Genomic DNA, 16,606 nt, shown 5'->3' with positions numbered 1-16,606 from the left:
GAAAGCAGTGCTTTCAAGTCTGCAACCTGCTTTCGGCACTTTGCATGGTCTAAAGTACTCTGCCTTTGTTCCATTGTTGTGGCGTGGAGCGCTCTCAAGGCTGCCTTGAGATCACTGCATTGTTTCTGGAGCTTCTCTAACTGGTTTTCTGTTTCTTTCTTTACCAGGACTGCACGCTGCAGGTCCTGATAAGCCTTCTCATATTGTGACTGGAAACTACTCAAGTGCGCCAGACAGGATTGGTGACCCCGTTTGGCGTCAGCCACCTCTTCGTCTTTTGCTGCTAATTTCCCTTTCAATTCCTGGTTCTCTTTCTCAATTTCGCATATATCGGTTTTACTTATCCGATGTATGCCTTCTATTTATTTGTGGAGCGTCCTGACGACCTCCTCTGTGCCTCACAATTGTGCCAGACAGGACACAATTGCCATCGGCTTGCGCGCTTTTGCTAAACTCTTTCTGTGAATCTCACTCAGGTTCTCCCACCAAGTATGCCCTATACTTCCAGGACCTGAGTCGTTGTTATTGCAGAAATCCTTCCACACGGGCCATCCTTTGCCCTGCAGAAATTTGCAGATTTCCACCTCCCAAACGGGACACTGTCCCGCTCCTACGCTGCTGACTGGTCGACAGCAAAATCTTTGGGGTTCATGAGGCGCTGCATCGCTTGCATTGCCTGCATGGCTCTCTCTTATCTGCTCATTATGTTCGAATTTGGAACAGGGGGCTAAGGTGGTGTGGTAGATGCGGGTACGGCTTGCGCTAATTTCCGAAATACCTACTGCCGATAGTTTTGACGCAACAAAAAAATCTATCAGTTTTGCCTTATAACCTTGTTAGTTACGCATGCATATACACACTTCCGAATTGTGAATTATTAACCAGAACCGCTTGAACACTTGTGGTTTTTTTGTTTTGTTTCCGATTGGATTCTAATTCAAAATGTTGGGGTTCTCCAGAATGTGGTTTTCTACTTCTAAGTTGGGTCCCGTCAGGATGTCGCCAATTATGTTGCTCTTTCTAGCTTTAGTCTATTTGCTCTGTTTAGGTCACCTTTGCTCATGAGTCGCCAGGTATCTTTATGATACCGCCACGTGGTTCAAGTTCAGGTTATGATTAATAACACAGCACACCGCTTAGTAAGGATTAAAACTACGGTCATTTATTATATACAACAAGCAATATTAATACCCTAATACTACTATTTATATAATAAACCTATCACTATTGGCCAATACTTAACTTAGGAAGAGCCCACCAGGTCAGGGAAACGAATGGCTTGTCCAATCAAATCTGGCCCGCGGGCTTCAAAAGGCTGCTACAGGTCAGTGGCTAGGTGTCTCTACCGGATAGCGATCGTTGGATTCAAACTTACTATACCGGTGGCTGGTCTTGCGAAGGTCTTGAGCAGGCCAAGAGGAGAGAGAGAGAGATCTGAACTTGGACCTTCACTTTTATAGGGCTCAGGGGCTTCCCGCCTCCCGGGGCAGCCCTTGACCCTGAGTCCCAAGTGATTGGATTCTGTCCCCAGTCTCTGGGGTCGATGTGTCCAATGGTGAGGCGATTCCTCGATCGGGGGGTGGTCGCTCACCTGTCTTTGTTTCAGCCACTGCAGGCGCCGACAGGTCTGGCCCGGTATTCAATTGCTAATATGTTGCAATTGTTCCCGGGGATAGCCGATTAAACTGTGGATGTCTGAGTAGATTAGGTGTAAACAGTCCTGAATGCAACTGCGGATACCTGGGTTGATGGGCTGTTGATAGCCCTGAGTATCGATCTGGGCTACGTTCCCAGAGCTGAATATGCAAACCTGTCTGCAGCTGCCTGCTTGTGTCTTTTTGGCTGCTTTTCCCAGCAGTCTTTCGGGTTAGCCGTTTTAAACTGGGTTTTGGCCAGATTAATCGGAACGCAGCCATTTTACATGGCTACAACACTCACCGCAACATCGAGGTGAATGAAAGTTTTGAGCGCTATGTATTCCAACAGCGTTTGCAGGGTAAGGATGAACCTTTCCAGTCCTTTCTCGCCCACCTCCGCATCCTTGCGCAGTCCTGTAATTACGGGCCCCCCTCCGACTCCATGATACGAGACCAGATCGTTTTCGGTGTTCAGTCGGACCCCCTACGCCAGCAGCTCCTCAAGGTAAAGCAGCTCACCCATCGAGACCTGCGTGCTACACGAACACGCCACTAGTCGGTATTCCCACATCCAAGCGGCTGAAACGGCGCGGCAAGGTCCCCACGAGGCAGAACGGGTCCAAGCAATCGAGCAACTCCAGGGCCTCAGCCTGGATGAGGGCAGCCATTTTGCACGCTTTTCGGGGACTCCCGCGCTTGTGCGCACCGAACGAGGGGACGGCGACGTCGACGAACGTACTGCACAGGCGCGCACCACGTACGACCACACCGTGCATGCACGGTGGCGCAGCGAACGTACTGACGCTACAATGTGCAGCAACTGTGGCTCCGCCCATTTAAAGTGGCAATGCCCTGCCAAATCCCGACGATGCCTGAGATGCGGCAAACATGGCCACTGTGCTGCTTTATGCAGATCAGCTCAGCCTGCCAACTCTTATCGCTCCAGCCAGCCTCGCAGGAATGTCCGGACCATTCAACCCATGGTCACTGAGTCCGATGCGGACCTACTACCTGATATTAACACCGAGGACCCGAAGGCGCCTTTTCGAGTCGTTATCGTTACAAAAAACAGGGTGTCCCCGAAGCAAAGAATCCAGCCTCGATAGGTATACAGCATCGATCCAGACGATGAGTGGTGTGCCACCCTTATGGTCAACCATAATTCGGCGCCCACTTCAGAGACTAAATTTATGAACTTTGCGGACTTATGGACTCTCTGAATTGTTTTGTTGCTTTGTTTGATCGTTTCCCTGGTTGATTTTGTTACTCTTGTTGCATACTGTTTCTCTGCAACAGGCACCTTCCCATATAAATAGCTTAGTTCTCATGTATGTAGTCCTGTAAAAATGTCTTTGCACCCCACACATAATTAGGAACATTCTCACCATACATTATTTATTGCCACACACATACATTCTTTTATAAAAGGGGGATGTCATAATATACACCAGTATATCATGGTGCAGACATGCACACACTGATGGACACGCAGCAAGACCAATCAACACACAACACCGCAGCCAATCACCAGTTAGAGCACACTCACTATAAAGACAGGGGGCATCAGAGTTCCCGCTCATTCGGGATGCAGCCTCTTAGAAGGACAAAGCTTACAGCACAGATCTTCACCATGTGCTGAGTGCATAGACTGGTTAGGACAGGCATAGGTCTTTCGTTTAATCTAACATCGTGTTAACCCACAGTGAAAGTTTGTTCAACAGTTTCTAACTTAATAAAATAGTGTTGCAGTATTTCAAGTGTTGGTGGCCTGTATGTGTTCCACGGATCCAGAGCACCCAACACATCACCTCCGACAACACTCAATGCCATCGAACCTCCGAAAGAGTACCGTAAATGACACCCAAGAGTTGTAACTACCCCCCGACCCCCCCCAACTCCTCCCCTCCACTTCCTCTTGTAAAACCCATCTCCCCAACCTCGGTTCCTTCCCCCCAACTTTCCATCCCGGCTAGACCCCTCGGACCCTGTTCTGCCAGGCTCCGATGGAAGCAGCTCCTCCCCCCCACCTCACCCCCGTTCACTGGCTGGCTTAAACCGGCCAACGTGGAGGACCCCGCCCGGGTCTCTTTCCCCCTTGCCCGGCCCCAGGAAAAACCCGGAAGTCCCCTTCAGTACACAAACTCCGCATACACACCCACACCCCAAAGAACCCTCATTACGACTGAAAATCCCATTTCTTCCCTTGTCCAAATATATACAACGTTGGCACCAATAACCTGTACACCAGCACACAGTGAAACAAAAGAGAAAAAAATACAGTCATGAGGCTCCATCAGTACATGACCATTTCTCAATTCTGCCACAGTCCTTCTGCCTTCGCAAACTCCTCCGCTGCTTCCGTTGTCCCAAAAGAAAAGTCCTTGAACTTGTAGGTCACCCTCAGCTTCGCTGGATATACAATGCCGCACTGCACCTTGCTCGTGTACAGTGCCCTCTTCACCCGGTTGAAGGCAGCCCGCCTCCTCGCCAGCTCCACCGTAAAGTCCTGGTATACGCGGTTACCAGCTCCAGCCCACTGCACCACCCGCTTCTGCTTAGCCCAGCTCAGGACCTTCTCCTTCACACTGTACCTACGGAAGCGCAGTCACTACTCTTGGCGGCTCACTGGCCATTGGTACAGGCCTCCACGACCGATGAGCCCAATCCAGCTCATATCAGGAGGGGTCATCCCCCTCCCCCAATAGTTTTGCCAACATCGTGGCAAAATACTCCATCGGCCGCAGGCCTTCCACTCCTTCGGGCAGCCCCACAATCCTCAAATTCTGTCGCCTGGATCTATTTTCCAGGTCTTCCATTTTGCCTCGCAGATCCTTGTTGATCTTTATCACCTTCCGCATCTCCTTCCCCATCGAGTTAAGTTGATCACTGTGCTGCAGTAATGTTTTTTCCACTTCCTTCAGCGCCTCGCCTTGCTCCCGCACCTCCGCCACTGCGCTCAATACCGCCGCCCTCACCGGGGCAATCGCCCCCTCCACCGCCCTCATCTCCTTCCTCATTGCCTCCATGTGTTTTGTAAACTGCCTTTCGAATTCCATGGCCATCACCTTTGTTATTTCTTCAGCCGTAAGCAATGCGGCCTCCCATGGTGCTCCAGCCTCCATTTTGTTTACTGACCCCGCGGTGACCTTTTCACTCCCCGACGGACTTTCATCTGTTTTTTTCACGGCTGTTTTTTTGCTGATCTTTGACATTTCCCTTCCCTGTTCTGTCTCCCGAATTTTGCTGCCTCTGCTGCCCTTAGGACCGGGCGTTAACCCCTGACAATGCCGTTCTCGAACGGGTGCCCTCCAATGCGCGGCTACCTCCCGCCCGCCATCACCGGAAGTCCTTTGCGTTCATCTTGATAAGTTTAAAAATCCAAACCAGAGGAAACACCCATTTCCTACAACATATACTGCAGGCATTCTCTTCTTCCGTCCCCAACGTCTCTGCCCCTTGTCCCCACTCTCTCTTTCATTACCACAGGAAGTAGCTGATGCTAAAACATTGAATGTATTCAAGAGGCGGCTAGATATAGTACTTGGTGCAAATGGGATCAAAGGTTATGGGGATAAAGCAGGATTAGGCTATTGAGTTAGATGATCAGCCACGATCGTGATAAATGGCGGAGCGGGCTCAAAGGGCGAAAAGGCCTCCTCCTGCTCCTATCTTCTATGTATCTCTGTCCCAGCTCCATCCTTCTTATTACCCCCCTCCATCCCACCCTTGGGGCCCCCTCACTCAATCCTGTGATCCCTCCGTCCCTCATTTCCCCTCCTTCATGGTCATCATCCCTCCGTGTCCTCCCTCCCTCTCCCTCATCCATCCCCCCAGGTCCCGCCTTCCTCCACCATTACTCCCCCAATCTCCCCACTTTTCCTCCCTTACCCTTTTTCCTCCCTTTTTCTCCCCCTACATCCATTCCGGCCCTCCCCAGCCCCGTCCACAACCTCGGACCTCCATTTATGGGCCCAGCTGAAAACGGGAAGTGATGTTTTCCAGTTGGCTCTGTTACAGATTTGTGGCTGGATTCTCTGTCCCTGAGACTAAGTGTTGACGCCGGGGCAGGATTGGTGGAGATCCATGACAGCAAAACTGGCACCGCACCTGGATCGATCCGGCACCGTGTGGAACTCAATCAATTCCAATGAGAAACGGTGCCGGATTCGCAATTGACACTCAGGCTGACAAGCTGCAGCCGCCTATATACACTGCACTCCCCACACACACCATCCCAGCCAACAAGGTGGCAGCAAGACATGTGGCACCACACTTCACCGAAGCCGAGCTTGCAACCCTCATGGATGCGGTAGAGGAGAGGTGGGCCACCCTGTACCCCGGCCTGGGAAGGAAGCTGCCAGCCCCACTGTCCGCTGTGCATGGGGGCAGGTGGCAGAGATGGTCAGCATCATGGGTAACACTGTCCGGACCGGCCTGTAGTGCAGGAAAAACTACACGACCTCCTCAGGGCAGCCAGGGTGAGTAGGCAACACTGTGCCCGGCACTAACCCCTGTTGTGTAGACCTGTGACCCGCCTCCCAGCAGGAGAGCAGCCAAACCCCCACCCTGCACCACATGTTGCCACCCATACCGGCCGCCATGGCCAGGTGCCTTGGAATCTGAGGCCACCAGCGACCCACCCCCTGGGCTTCATGCGTCGGACTGTCTCACACTCGTTTTCTGTTCCCCCATCCTCCCACCCAGGAGAAGGCTGCTAATAAACGCCGGGAGCGGGAGAAATATGGAGGGGAACTGACGGACCTGTGGGCCCCACCATGGCTGCGCAGTGGGCCTTGGACGTGGTCGGCGGGCCATCAGGAGAAAGGGAAGTCGCCGGGGTGGAGGTCGGCCGCGGGCGAGGAAGTGAGACCCCGCTTTGTTGTGGCTCCCTGAGATACATGTGTCAACACCCCCTAAAACCAACCCCAACACCCTCAACCCTACCCTCACCCCCACACCACCGTCACCCCCAGCCCCTCTCACAACCCTCTGCAGCACCTCAGATTCGCACCTCCTGTCCCTGGTGAATCTGGTGAGCAGCGGGCAGAACAGTGCGGTGCCACACCACCTGGGACACCCAAGCAGCAGCCCAGTTGCCCCAGAAGATGCCCGCCAACGTGGACCCAGGTTGTAGGGCGGAAATCTCAGCAGGCCGCCTCCACTCCTGATGTACCGTCTGGAGAACCACCAAGGCGGAGCGTTAGGGCCCCAAGGCCAGAATGTTAGACATCAGTTAAGTTGACATGGGTGCAGGGCACAGATTAGTTATCGGGCTACGGCGTGTATATATATATATTTGTGCACATTAAACAACTGTTCACACTGTTACAACCTGCCTTGGTGCTCTGTCAGATGGATGTGCGGGGTGGGCTGGTTGGCCAGAGGGGGGGCGTGGAGGGGGGGAATGGGTGAACATTATGGGTGGGCTGGGCGCCCCACCTTGCCCCCGATTGACCCCACCTCCACTCCCTCAGGGATCCGATGGCATGCAAGGATCACCCAGGTGGACAGTGTAAAGTGCTACCGTGGGCAGGAGTCAGACATTCTCAAATGATGCGGAGCACCAGAGCTCATCGCAGAACGGGTTGTGATCATCCTTCATCCCATGGGCCAGACCCGCTGTTACTGCCAACCCAGGGCCCACACCCCCATAGTGCAGCAGTTATGTATCACGGATGGGGTCGCAGGCATGGGGGTGGCTGGGAATGAGGGGTTGTGGGGGCGGGATGCAGTTTCTGTGCCCCTGGCCAGGCTGGCAGTGCCAAGGTGCCTGTGTGCCAGGGGGAGTGCCAGCCTAGTATCCTGTCCTGTCCCTGACCACCCAGAGGTCTCTAATGGCCTGCGTGACCCCCCAGCTTGCCGTCACACCTGGTCAATGTTTGTGGCAACCAGTGCTAAACGGTGCGTTGTCGAGGTCTCGCAGCTGTGGCCGTTGACTGTTGGGCGCTGGGTGACTGCCGAATGGCTCATTTAAACACGCTGGCAGTGTTCCAGATCACCTGGGCTGAGTGTGTCAGGTGACCTGTGAGTGGGTCGGTACCTGTCACGGACCCCAATTTGGGGCTCACGGGGGATTCACCCATTGTGCCCAGCTCAGCACCGGGCGCAACGTGGTGGCTGAATTGCGCCCTGAATCGTTACAACAAATATAACTATCCTATCCTATTACATAGAACATAGAACATACAGTGCAGAAGGAGGCCATTCAGCTCATCACGTCTGCACTGACCCACTTAAGCACACACCTCCAGCCCACCCTCGCAATCCAATAACCCCTCCCAACCCGTCAAAATGAAAAAGGAGGCATTTGTCAGGGCTAGAAGGCTGGGAACAGATGAAGCCTGTGTGGAATATAAGGAAAGTAGAAAGGAACTTAAGCCAGGCGTCAGGAGGGCTAGAAAGGGTCACGAAACGCCATTGGCAAATAGGGTTTTAGGAAAATCCCAAGGCTTTTTACATGTACATAAAAAGCAAGAGGGTAGCCAGGGAAAGGGTTGGCCCACTGAAGGGTAGGCAAGGGAATCTATGTGTGGAGCCAGAGGAAATGGGCGAAGTTCTAAATGAATACTTTGCATCAGTATTCACCAAAGAGAAGGAATTGGTGGATGTTGAGTCTGGAGAAGGGTGTGTCGATAGCCTGGGTCACATTGAGATCCAAAAAGACGAGGTGTTGGATGTCTTGAAAAATATTAAGGTAGATAAGTCCAAAGGGCCTGATGGGATCTACCCCAGAATACTGAAGGAGGCTAGAGAGGAAATTGCTGAGGCCTTGAAAGAAATCTTTGGATCGTCACTGTCTTCAGATGATGTCCCGGAGGAATGGAGAATAGCCAATGTTGTTCCTTTGTTTAAGAAGGGTAGCAAGGGTAATCCAGGGAACTACAGACCGGTGAACCTTACGTCAGTGGTAGGGAAATTACTGGAGAGAATTCTTCGAGACAGGATCTACTCCCATTTGGAAGCAAATGGGCGTATTAGTGGGAGGCAGCATGATTTTGTGAAGGGTAGGTCGTGTCTCACTAACTTGATAGTTTTTCGAAGAGGTCACAAGATGATTGATGCAGGGAGGGCAGTGGATGTTGTCTATATGGACTGCAGTAAGGCCTTTGACAAGGTCCCTGATGGTAGACTGGTACAAAAGGTGAAGTCACACGGGATCAGGGGTGAGCTGGCAAGGTGGATACAGAACTGGCTGTGTCATAGAAAACAGAGAGTAGCAATGGAAGAGTGCTTTTCTAATTGGAGGGCTGTGACTACTGGTGTTCCGCACGGATCAGTGCTGGGACCTTTGCTGTTCGTAGTATATATAAATGATTTGGAGGAAAATGTAACTGGTCTGATTAGTAAGTTTGCAGACGACACAAAGGTTGGTGGAATTGCGGATAGCGATGAGGACTGTCAGAGGATACAGCAAGATTTAGATCGTTTGGAGACTTGGGCGGAGAGATGGCAGATGGAGTTTAATCAGGACAAATGTGAGGTAATACATTTTGGAAGGTCTAATGCAGGTAGGGAATATACAGTGAATGGTAGAACCCTCAAGAGTATTGAAAGTCAGAGAGATCTAGGTGTACAGGTCCACAGGTCACTGAAAGGGGCAACACAGGTGGAGAAGATAGTCAAGAAGGCATACGCCATGCTTGCCTTCATTGGCCGGAGCATTGAGTATAAGAATTGGCAAGTCATGTTGTAGCTGTATAGAACCTTAGTTAGGCCACACTTGGATTATAGTGTTCAATTCTGGTCGCCACACTACCAGAAGGATGTGGAGGCTTTAGAGAGGGTGCAGAAGAGATTTACCAGGTTGTTGCCTGGTATGGAGGGCATTAGCTTTGAGGAGCGGTTGAATAAACTCGGTTTGTTCTCACTGGAACGATAGAGGTTGAGGGGCGACCTGATAGAGGTCTTCAAAATTATGAGGGGCATAGACAGAGTGGATACTCAGAGGCTTTCCCCAGGGTAGAGGGGTCAATTACTAGGGGGCATAGGTTTAAGGTGTGAGGGGTAAGGTTTAAAGGTGATGTACGAGGCAAGTTTTTTACACAGAGGGTAGTGGGTGCCTGGAACTCGCTGCCGGAGGAGGTGGTGGAAGCAGGGACGATAGTGACGTTTAAGGAGAATCTGGACAAATACATGAATAGGGTGGGAGTAGAGGGATACGGACCCAGAAAGTATAGGAGATTTTAGTTTAGACGGGCAGCATGGTTGGCACAGGCTTGGAGGGCCGAAGGGCCTGTTCCTGTGCTGTACTTTTCTTTGTTCTTTGTTCTAACCCCTTTGGACACTCAGGGCAATTTATCGTGGCCAATCCACCTAACCCACACATCTTTGGACTGTGGGAGGAAACCGGAGACCCCGGATGAAACCCACGCAGACATGGGGAGAATGTGCAGACTCTGCACAGACAGTGACCCAGTGGGGTATCGAACCTGGGACCCTGGCGCTGTGAAGCTACATTGCTATCCACTTGTGCTACCGTGCTGTGTTTTAAAAATGTTTTAATTGGTATTTTCAATCTATACATGGTAACACTTTACGTTTAATATTTACAGCATGTGTGGTTCTTATATACATATTGATTTTTTCAGTCTTGATGTGTCCCCCCTCCCCCAATTACCGCCACCCTCACCCCGGTCCCTCTTTGGTATCCCCCTTTTCCGTTCAAGGAGTTCTGTCCCCGAGCTCCTGTTCTCCCCTTTCCCCCCTTCTCTTTTTGTTTTCTGTTGCCTGTCTTGTGGGTTTTGGGGGAGGGAGTTTCAGCCCCTTCCCCTCCCCCCGTGCTTCTCCCTGTATTTCCCCTGAGTTCCCTCCTCTCCTTCACCACCCCCCCCCCCCCACTCCCCCGCGAGTTGTGTGTTCCTGTCTGTCTTCTCCCATCTCTCACTTTTTCCCCTAATTGCCGTTGGTTTCGAACAGGCCTTGGAACAGGCCGACGAATTGTCCCCATGCTTTGACGAACCTTTCCTCCGACCCTCAGATGGTGCATTTGATCTTCTCCAAATAGAGAAATTCTACCAGCTAGTCTGCAGCTATGGGTGGTGCTGCTGATCGCCAGCCGAGCACGAATCTCCGGCGTGCGATGAGGGAAGCGACAGCTAGGGCGTCGACCCTCTTCCCCACATGTAGCTCTGGCTTTTCGGATACACCGAAGATTGCCACTCTTGCGACGACTCCTTCCTCACCCCCACAACCTTGGACATTGCCTTGGAGAAGGCTGTGCAGAACCCTACAAGTTTGGGACAGACCGAAAACATGTGGGTGTGGTTGGCCGGGCCTCTCTGGCACCGTTCACATTTATCCTCCACATCCAGGAAGAACCTGTTCATTCAGGTTCTGGTCAGGTGTGCTCTGGGTACCACATTGAACTGCATGAGGCTCAGCCTTGCACAGGAGGAGTTGGAGTGGGCCCTGGTCAGTGCTTCATTCCAGAGTCCCCTGCCCACTTCTCGCCCTGTCCAGTAGCTGCCCATACATTTTCCCTCAGTTTCCCCCTTCCGTGTTTATCAGGTCCTCTAATAATGTGGTTCCCGGGGCCCTGGGGTATCTTCCTGTCTCTTTGCGGAGTAAGTGCTTTACCTGGAAGTGTCTAAGTTCCTGTCCTGTCGGTAGTTTCAGCTCCTCCGCCACTTCGCTAGTCTGCCCCCCATGTAAAACTCCCTGTCAGCGTCTAACAGTACTAACTACTGTGCTGCTGTGCCACCCATTGTTCAGCCTCCTGCCTCCAATGTACCCAGTTGGTAAACTATAGTGACGTTGATCTCACTGTGAGATGCATTTTGAGGTTGAGCTTGCGCAGCGATTCCCCCCCACCCCCCCCCCCCCCCCCCGCCACCACCATTCCACGCCACTGAGTTAATGGAGTCACATCTGAATGAAATTGTTTTTGGCAAAGAGCCAGGGACTTCAATTAGAATATTGCATATTGCAAAATTCAGATATTTGTGGACTGTAAAGTCAATTTGGTGAAACTTTAGTCATCCACACAGGAAGACTAAATACCCCCAAATCCTGACTGCTAAATCACATTGATTCACTGTAAACACCTCCACCATCTGATGGTTATTATTTTAAGGGTGATAACAGATAAATACACAGTTCAGTAATCATGCTGGTCCGACATCAGCAGAACCATTGGCTTACGGCAATTGAATGAACGTCAGTAAAAGGTTTGTCTGAATTAAACAAGGCACTGTTATTCTCCATAATGGGGATCATTTGCTTGCAATTATTGAAAGCCGCATCCTATTTTGTTGTATGATTTCAAATTTATTCGAAGTTTGGGGATTGTTCGCGGGAGAGGATCTCAAAGAAATCACTCAACGCCCAGGGCTACTGGTCCTCGCATCAAACAGTTTATTTTGCCGGCGGGGAGATGGCATCTGTTAAAGTCCCAGACTGTCTCTCCATCCATTCTTGTACAATTTCAAAACAGCTACATAGCCCATTTCGGCTGGACCTCAGGCAATAATATTGGCTATACATTACATACATTAGTTATATTCCAATTAAATTTGACATTACAGAAAGTGGGTTGGCACCTTATCAGCCCCTGACTTCATGAGGAAGTCACTCCTAACTGTTAAAGTTATGTCTTCTGCCTGCTCCTGGACCTTGGGCAGGCGAAGATACATAATAATAATCTTTTATTGTCATAAGTAGGCTTACATGAACACTGCAATGAAGTTACAGTGAAAATCACCTAGTCGTCACATTCTGGCGCCTGTTCCGGTACACGGAGGAAGAATTCAGAATTCTCAGCTGAGACGGAAATTGAGCCTGTGCTGCTGGCCTTGTTCTGCATCACAACCCAGCTGTCTAGCCCACTGAGCTAAACCAGTTCTTTGTCCTGTGGAGCTGTTATCACTCGCTGGTGAAGTACTTCCGAGAAACTCCCATGTCTGTTTACATCATTCTTGTCCCCACAAATCAGGGGCAGCACGGTAGCCTTGTGGATAGCACAATTGCTTCACAGCTCCAGGGTCCCAGGTTCGATTCCGGCTTGGGTCACTGTCTGTGCGGAGTCTGCACATCCTCCCCGTGCGTGCGTGGGTTTCCTCCGGGTGCTCCGGTTTCCTCCCACAGTCCAAAAATGTGCAGATTAGGTGGATTGGCCATGATAAATTGCCCTTGGTGACCAAAATTGCCCTGAGTGTTGGGTGGGGTTACTGGGTTATGGGGATAGGGTGGCGGTGTTGACCTTGGGTAAGGTGCTCTTTCCAAGAGCCGGTGCAGGCTTGATGGGCCGAATGGCCTCCTTCTGCACTGTAAATTCTATGAGAAACTCTGCTGTCTGTAATTAAATTCTGTTATTTATACCAGTTTGCAACTTAACCCACCTAATGGTTGTTCAGGAATGTGGGTAGTTCAGCTAAAAGCCATTTTGTGTCTTTAGTCTTGCTCGCTCGGCTAACAGTCATTTTGTGTCCTTTCTGATATTAGTAATTCTAAGATTATAAAATCACATGCATTTTTTATACACTATCTATTTCTACAAATTGCCTCTTATACAGGCATCTAAGCCAATGTGTACCTTTTGTCTAAAATCCTTCTTTCTAAATCTGACTTCAACAGGGATCAAGTGTGTTTTTCCTTCAAGAAGCACAGCAGCACCAGTTTGTGGGTAAACACAGGTCAGGACTTTTCCCCTGTCAAATTCTCTATTGCTCCGTAAATGCCCTCCCCACCCAGACATTGTGTCATCTCACCAAATCCACCCGCCCAATAAATTCTTCCTGCCCTGAGGAACTGGGCACATTACTTTGCACATGTGCAGCTCATCATTAGCACAACGTTCTCTTTCTACAGAGTAAATATTTATCTGATTTTCAAAACTGTATTTTCTACTTTCAGTCTCTTTGTTGGAGTCTTCATTTGCTGACCCCAAAATCTTCCCAGTGAAAACAACTGTGGAATAAATCAGAAAAAGAGTTTTATTCCTTGAAAGGTTCGTTCTTGGTTCAGGAGTAGATGGGGATATTTAGATGACATTGCAAGACACAGTGCATTAATCTGACTAGAATTATTATTGTAGAGGTCACAATATGAGCAGAAAATATCTCTTCCTCATTGCCCAAAAACGTCAATTATTCAAAATAGAAATGAAATTTATGCGCCCAATTTATCCTTTTACAATTCAAAATACAATCAAATGAGATTAGTTTTAATTCTAACAGAAAATTATTGCAAATTAATGTTCCTATTTGGAGAAGAGGAAGATCAATTCTGAAATTAATTTTCTTCTAATTTATCAATTTACATTTTTCAATACATAAAAAAAATGTTATTTTAAATTATTTGTTAACGTGCTATTTTATTTTCTGACTATCAATTATTATTTCCTGCTCTTGGTATTTCTTTATCACATTTAAACTGTTCCTGTGAATGATTTAAGGTTAGACATAGACATAGAATTTACAGTGCAGAAGGAGGCCATTCGGCCCATCGAGTCTGCACCGGCTCTTGGAAAGAGCACCCTACCGAAGGTCCAAACCTCCACCCTATCCCCATAACCCCACCTAATCCCCATAACCCAGTAACCCCACCCTACGGGCAATTTTGGACACTATGGGCAATTTAGCATGGCCAATCCACCTAACCCGCACATCTTTGGACTGTGGGAGGAAACCGGAGAACCCGGAGGAAACCCACGCACACACGGGGAGAACGTGCAAACTCCGCACAGACAGTGACCCAAGCCGGAATCGAACCTGGGACCCTGGAGCTGTGAAGCAATTGTGCTAACCACCATGCTACCTTGCTGCCCCAGGTTGAACCTGGCTTTAATTATTCTAACTTTTTGCTTTGAGTTCTAATCCCGCGGAATTTGAGCTAAAAGTTGGACATTATTTCCAATGACCTCTCCCTTGCGCACAACCAGCCCAGCGCCCCCAGCCGGCCCAGCGCGCCTCCTGCAACCTGGATGCCGACTTTATTTGAAGTCCGGACATCTCTCTCGTCGGCCTGGAAGGGAGACACGTGAATCGCGCTCCACCAATCGGAGCGCCTCTATCTGACGGTTGAGCGGTGCCTCGAGCGCCGGCAGGTGGAGACTGCGCGCGCAGCACGTGCCCAGAGGCGGAGCGCGAGGGCTTCACAAAAAGGCGCCAAAAAGAGGGAAGCGCGAGGCTGGATCCGTACTTCAGGGAGGGACCGGGGATATAAATAGAGGCGGAGCCGCCGGACGATCGTCAGAAAGGGGGAGGCTGGAGGAGGGAGAGGGAGGAGAGAGGAGAGGGAGTGTGAGGAGTGAGGAGTGAGGAGGGAGAGGAGTGAGGAGTGAGGCTGCAGGAGGGAGGAGGGAGGGAGAGGGAGGAGTGAGGAGAGGGAGTGAGAGGAGTGAGGAGGAGTGAGGAGGGAGAGGGAGTGAGGAGAGAGGAGGGAGAGGAGTGAGGAGGGAGGAGTGAGGCTGGGCGGAGATATTGAACAGAGTGTGGCAGAGGGAGAAGATCATTTTAAATTCAGAGGAGATACTGAGGAATTGTAACTCAAACACATGACTGAGGAGAGCTTCAGTGAGAATTTAAAGTGATATAATTCAAAGAAATATTTTTGATATTTCATCATTCACTTCAGTAAATAAAAGGAATTTAAATTTCCTGAGGGAGAACAGGAGCTGCCACGTTTACGTTCACTGAGAAAGAGACTGAGGTGGTGTTCGTCTGAGCGAAAGTCAGAAGAAAAGACAGCTTCAGATATTAGTACCAGAAACATTATAAACTGCTGCCGGTAGGAGAGTATTTAACTGAGATTGTACTTCAATTCACACTGTGAGGGAACAAGAAAAGGGAGAAACAATAGACCCGGCACACAGCCACTGAAAAGACTGAGGGATAGACCAGGACACAGAAATTTGAGGGAAAAGTCGAGTGAATAAGGTGCCCGACCTGAGGAAGGAGATGGGTAAAGCTAAGAGTGACGGGACAGATAGTGGAGAGGGAAGGACCGTGTCTGAACAGAGGAAATCCGAGGTAAGATCATGGCAGATTTGAAATGGAAACCAGATAGAAAATGCTGGGTCCGGGTATTTATTGCAGCTTCAGATGGGGAAGGTTCAGCTGGTCAGTCACATTATTACTGTCAGTACGGAGTGGGTGAGCTCCCCAAATTGTCAGTGGGATGACAAATAATGTCAGAGACCATTTGCTCCATCTAGCTGATCCTCTCTGGAATTATTCAAAATCCTTATCGAAATGTCATAAATTATTTGATTTCATTTTCTTGCCATTATCTGATCCAGGCGACTCCTTCAGTTCCTGATCATTCTTTCTGCGTCCTTAATTCTGAATTTCTCTTTTCCCATTTTTATCCCAGTCTTGTTATTAGAATTTAATTCACTGCATTGCCATGAATTTGTCTTCTATTTTTCCCAGGGTAGAGGGGTCAATTACTAGGGGTCATAGGTTTAAGGTGTGAGGGGCAAGGTTTAGAGGAGATATACAAGGCAAGTTTTTTACACAGGGTAGTGGGTGCCTGGAATTCACTGTTGGAGGAGGTGTTGGAAGCAGGGACAATAGTGACGCTTAAGGGGCATCTTGACAAATACATGAATATGACGGGAATAGAGGGATATGGACCTGGAAGTGCAGAAGATTTTAGTTTAGATGGGTAGAATGGTCGGCACAGGCTTGGAGGGCGGAAGGACCTGTTCCTGTGCTGTACTTTTCTTTGTTCTATTCCATTTGTTAGTTTTTCTCTGATCGGAAGAGGAGTGAACTTGCCTGGATATGAGGGGTGATGTGATCGAGGTTGTGCCTCTTAGGCTTGTCCAGCTTTGTTTCTAGTGCATCATAGCACAAAGATCACAGGTGGGATACTCAGTTTCAGAAGCTAAGTGTTGATTTCAGGATTGAATTGGCAGATTTCAACGACAAGTAAATTGCGTCGGTCCCAGAGCAATTCATGATCCATTCATGGGCTAGCACCAATGCCACATGGAACAAGATCGATTCCATTGAACAATGGTGTCCGAT

The 16,606-nt window shown here is 49.7% G+C and overlaps 1 protein-coding gene across 1 annotated transcript in view; it reads left to right on the top strand.

The window, feature by feature from the left end:
* Positions 1-15,053: 15,053 nt before the first annotated feature.
* LOC140387083 (histone-lysine N-methyltransferase PRDM7-like) overlaps positions 15,054-16,606 on the top strand; it is a 50,497-nt gene continuing 48,944 nt past the window's right edge. The window contains exon 1 of the mRNA XM_072470092.1: positions 15,054-15,604. Within this exon, the coding sequence (XP_072326193.1) occupies positions 15,533-15,604 (72 nt within the window). The 5' untranslated portion in view covers positions 15,054-15,532. The remainder of the gene's footprint in view (positions 15,605-16,606) is intronic.

The sequence above is a fragment of the Scyliorhinus torazame genome, chromosome 12, assembly GCF_047496885.1.
Source record: "Scyliorhinus torazame isolate Kashiwa2021f chromosome 12, sScyTor2.1, whole genome shotgun sequence".
NCBI classification, from domain to species: domain Eukaryota; kingdom Metazoa; phylum Chordata; class Chondrichthyes; order Carcharhiniformes; family Scyliorhinidae; genus Scyliorhinus; species Scyliorhinus torazame.
The sequence above is the reverse complement of the archived record's forward strand: the minus strand, read 5'-3'. Positions and strand labels throughout refer to the sequence as shown.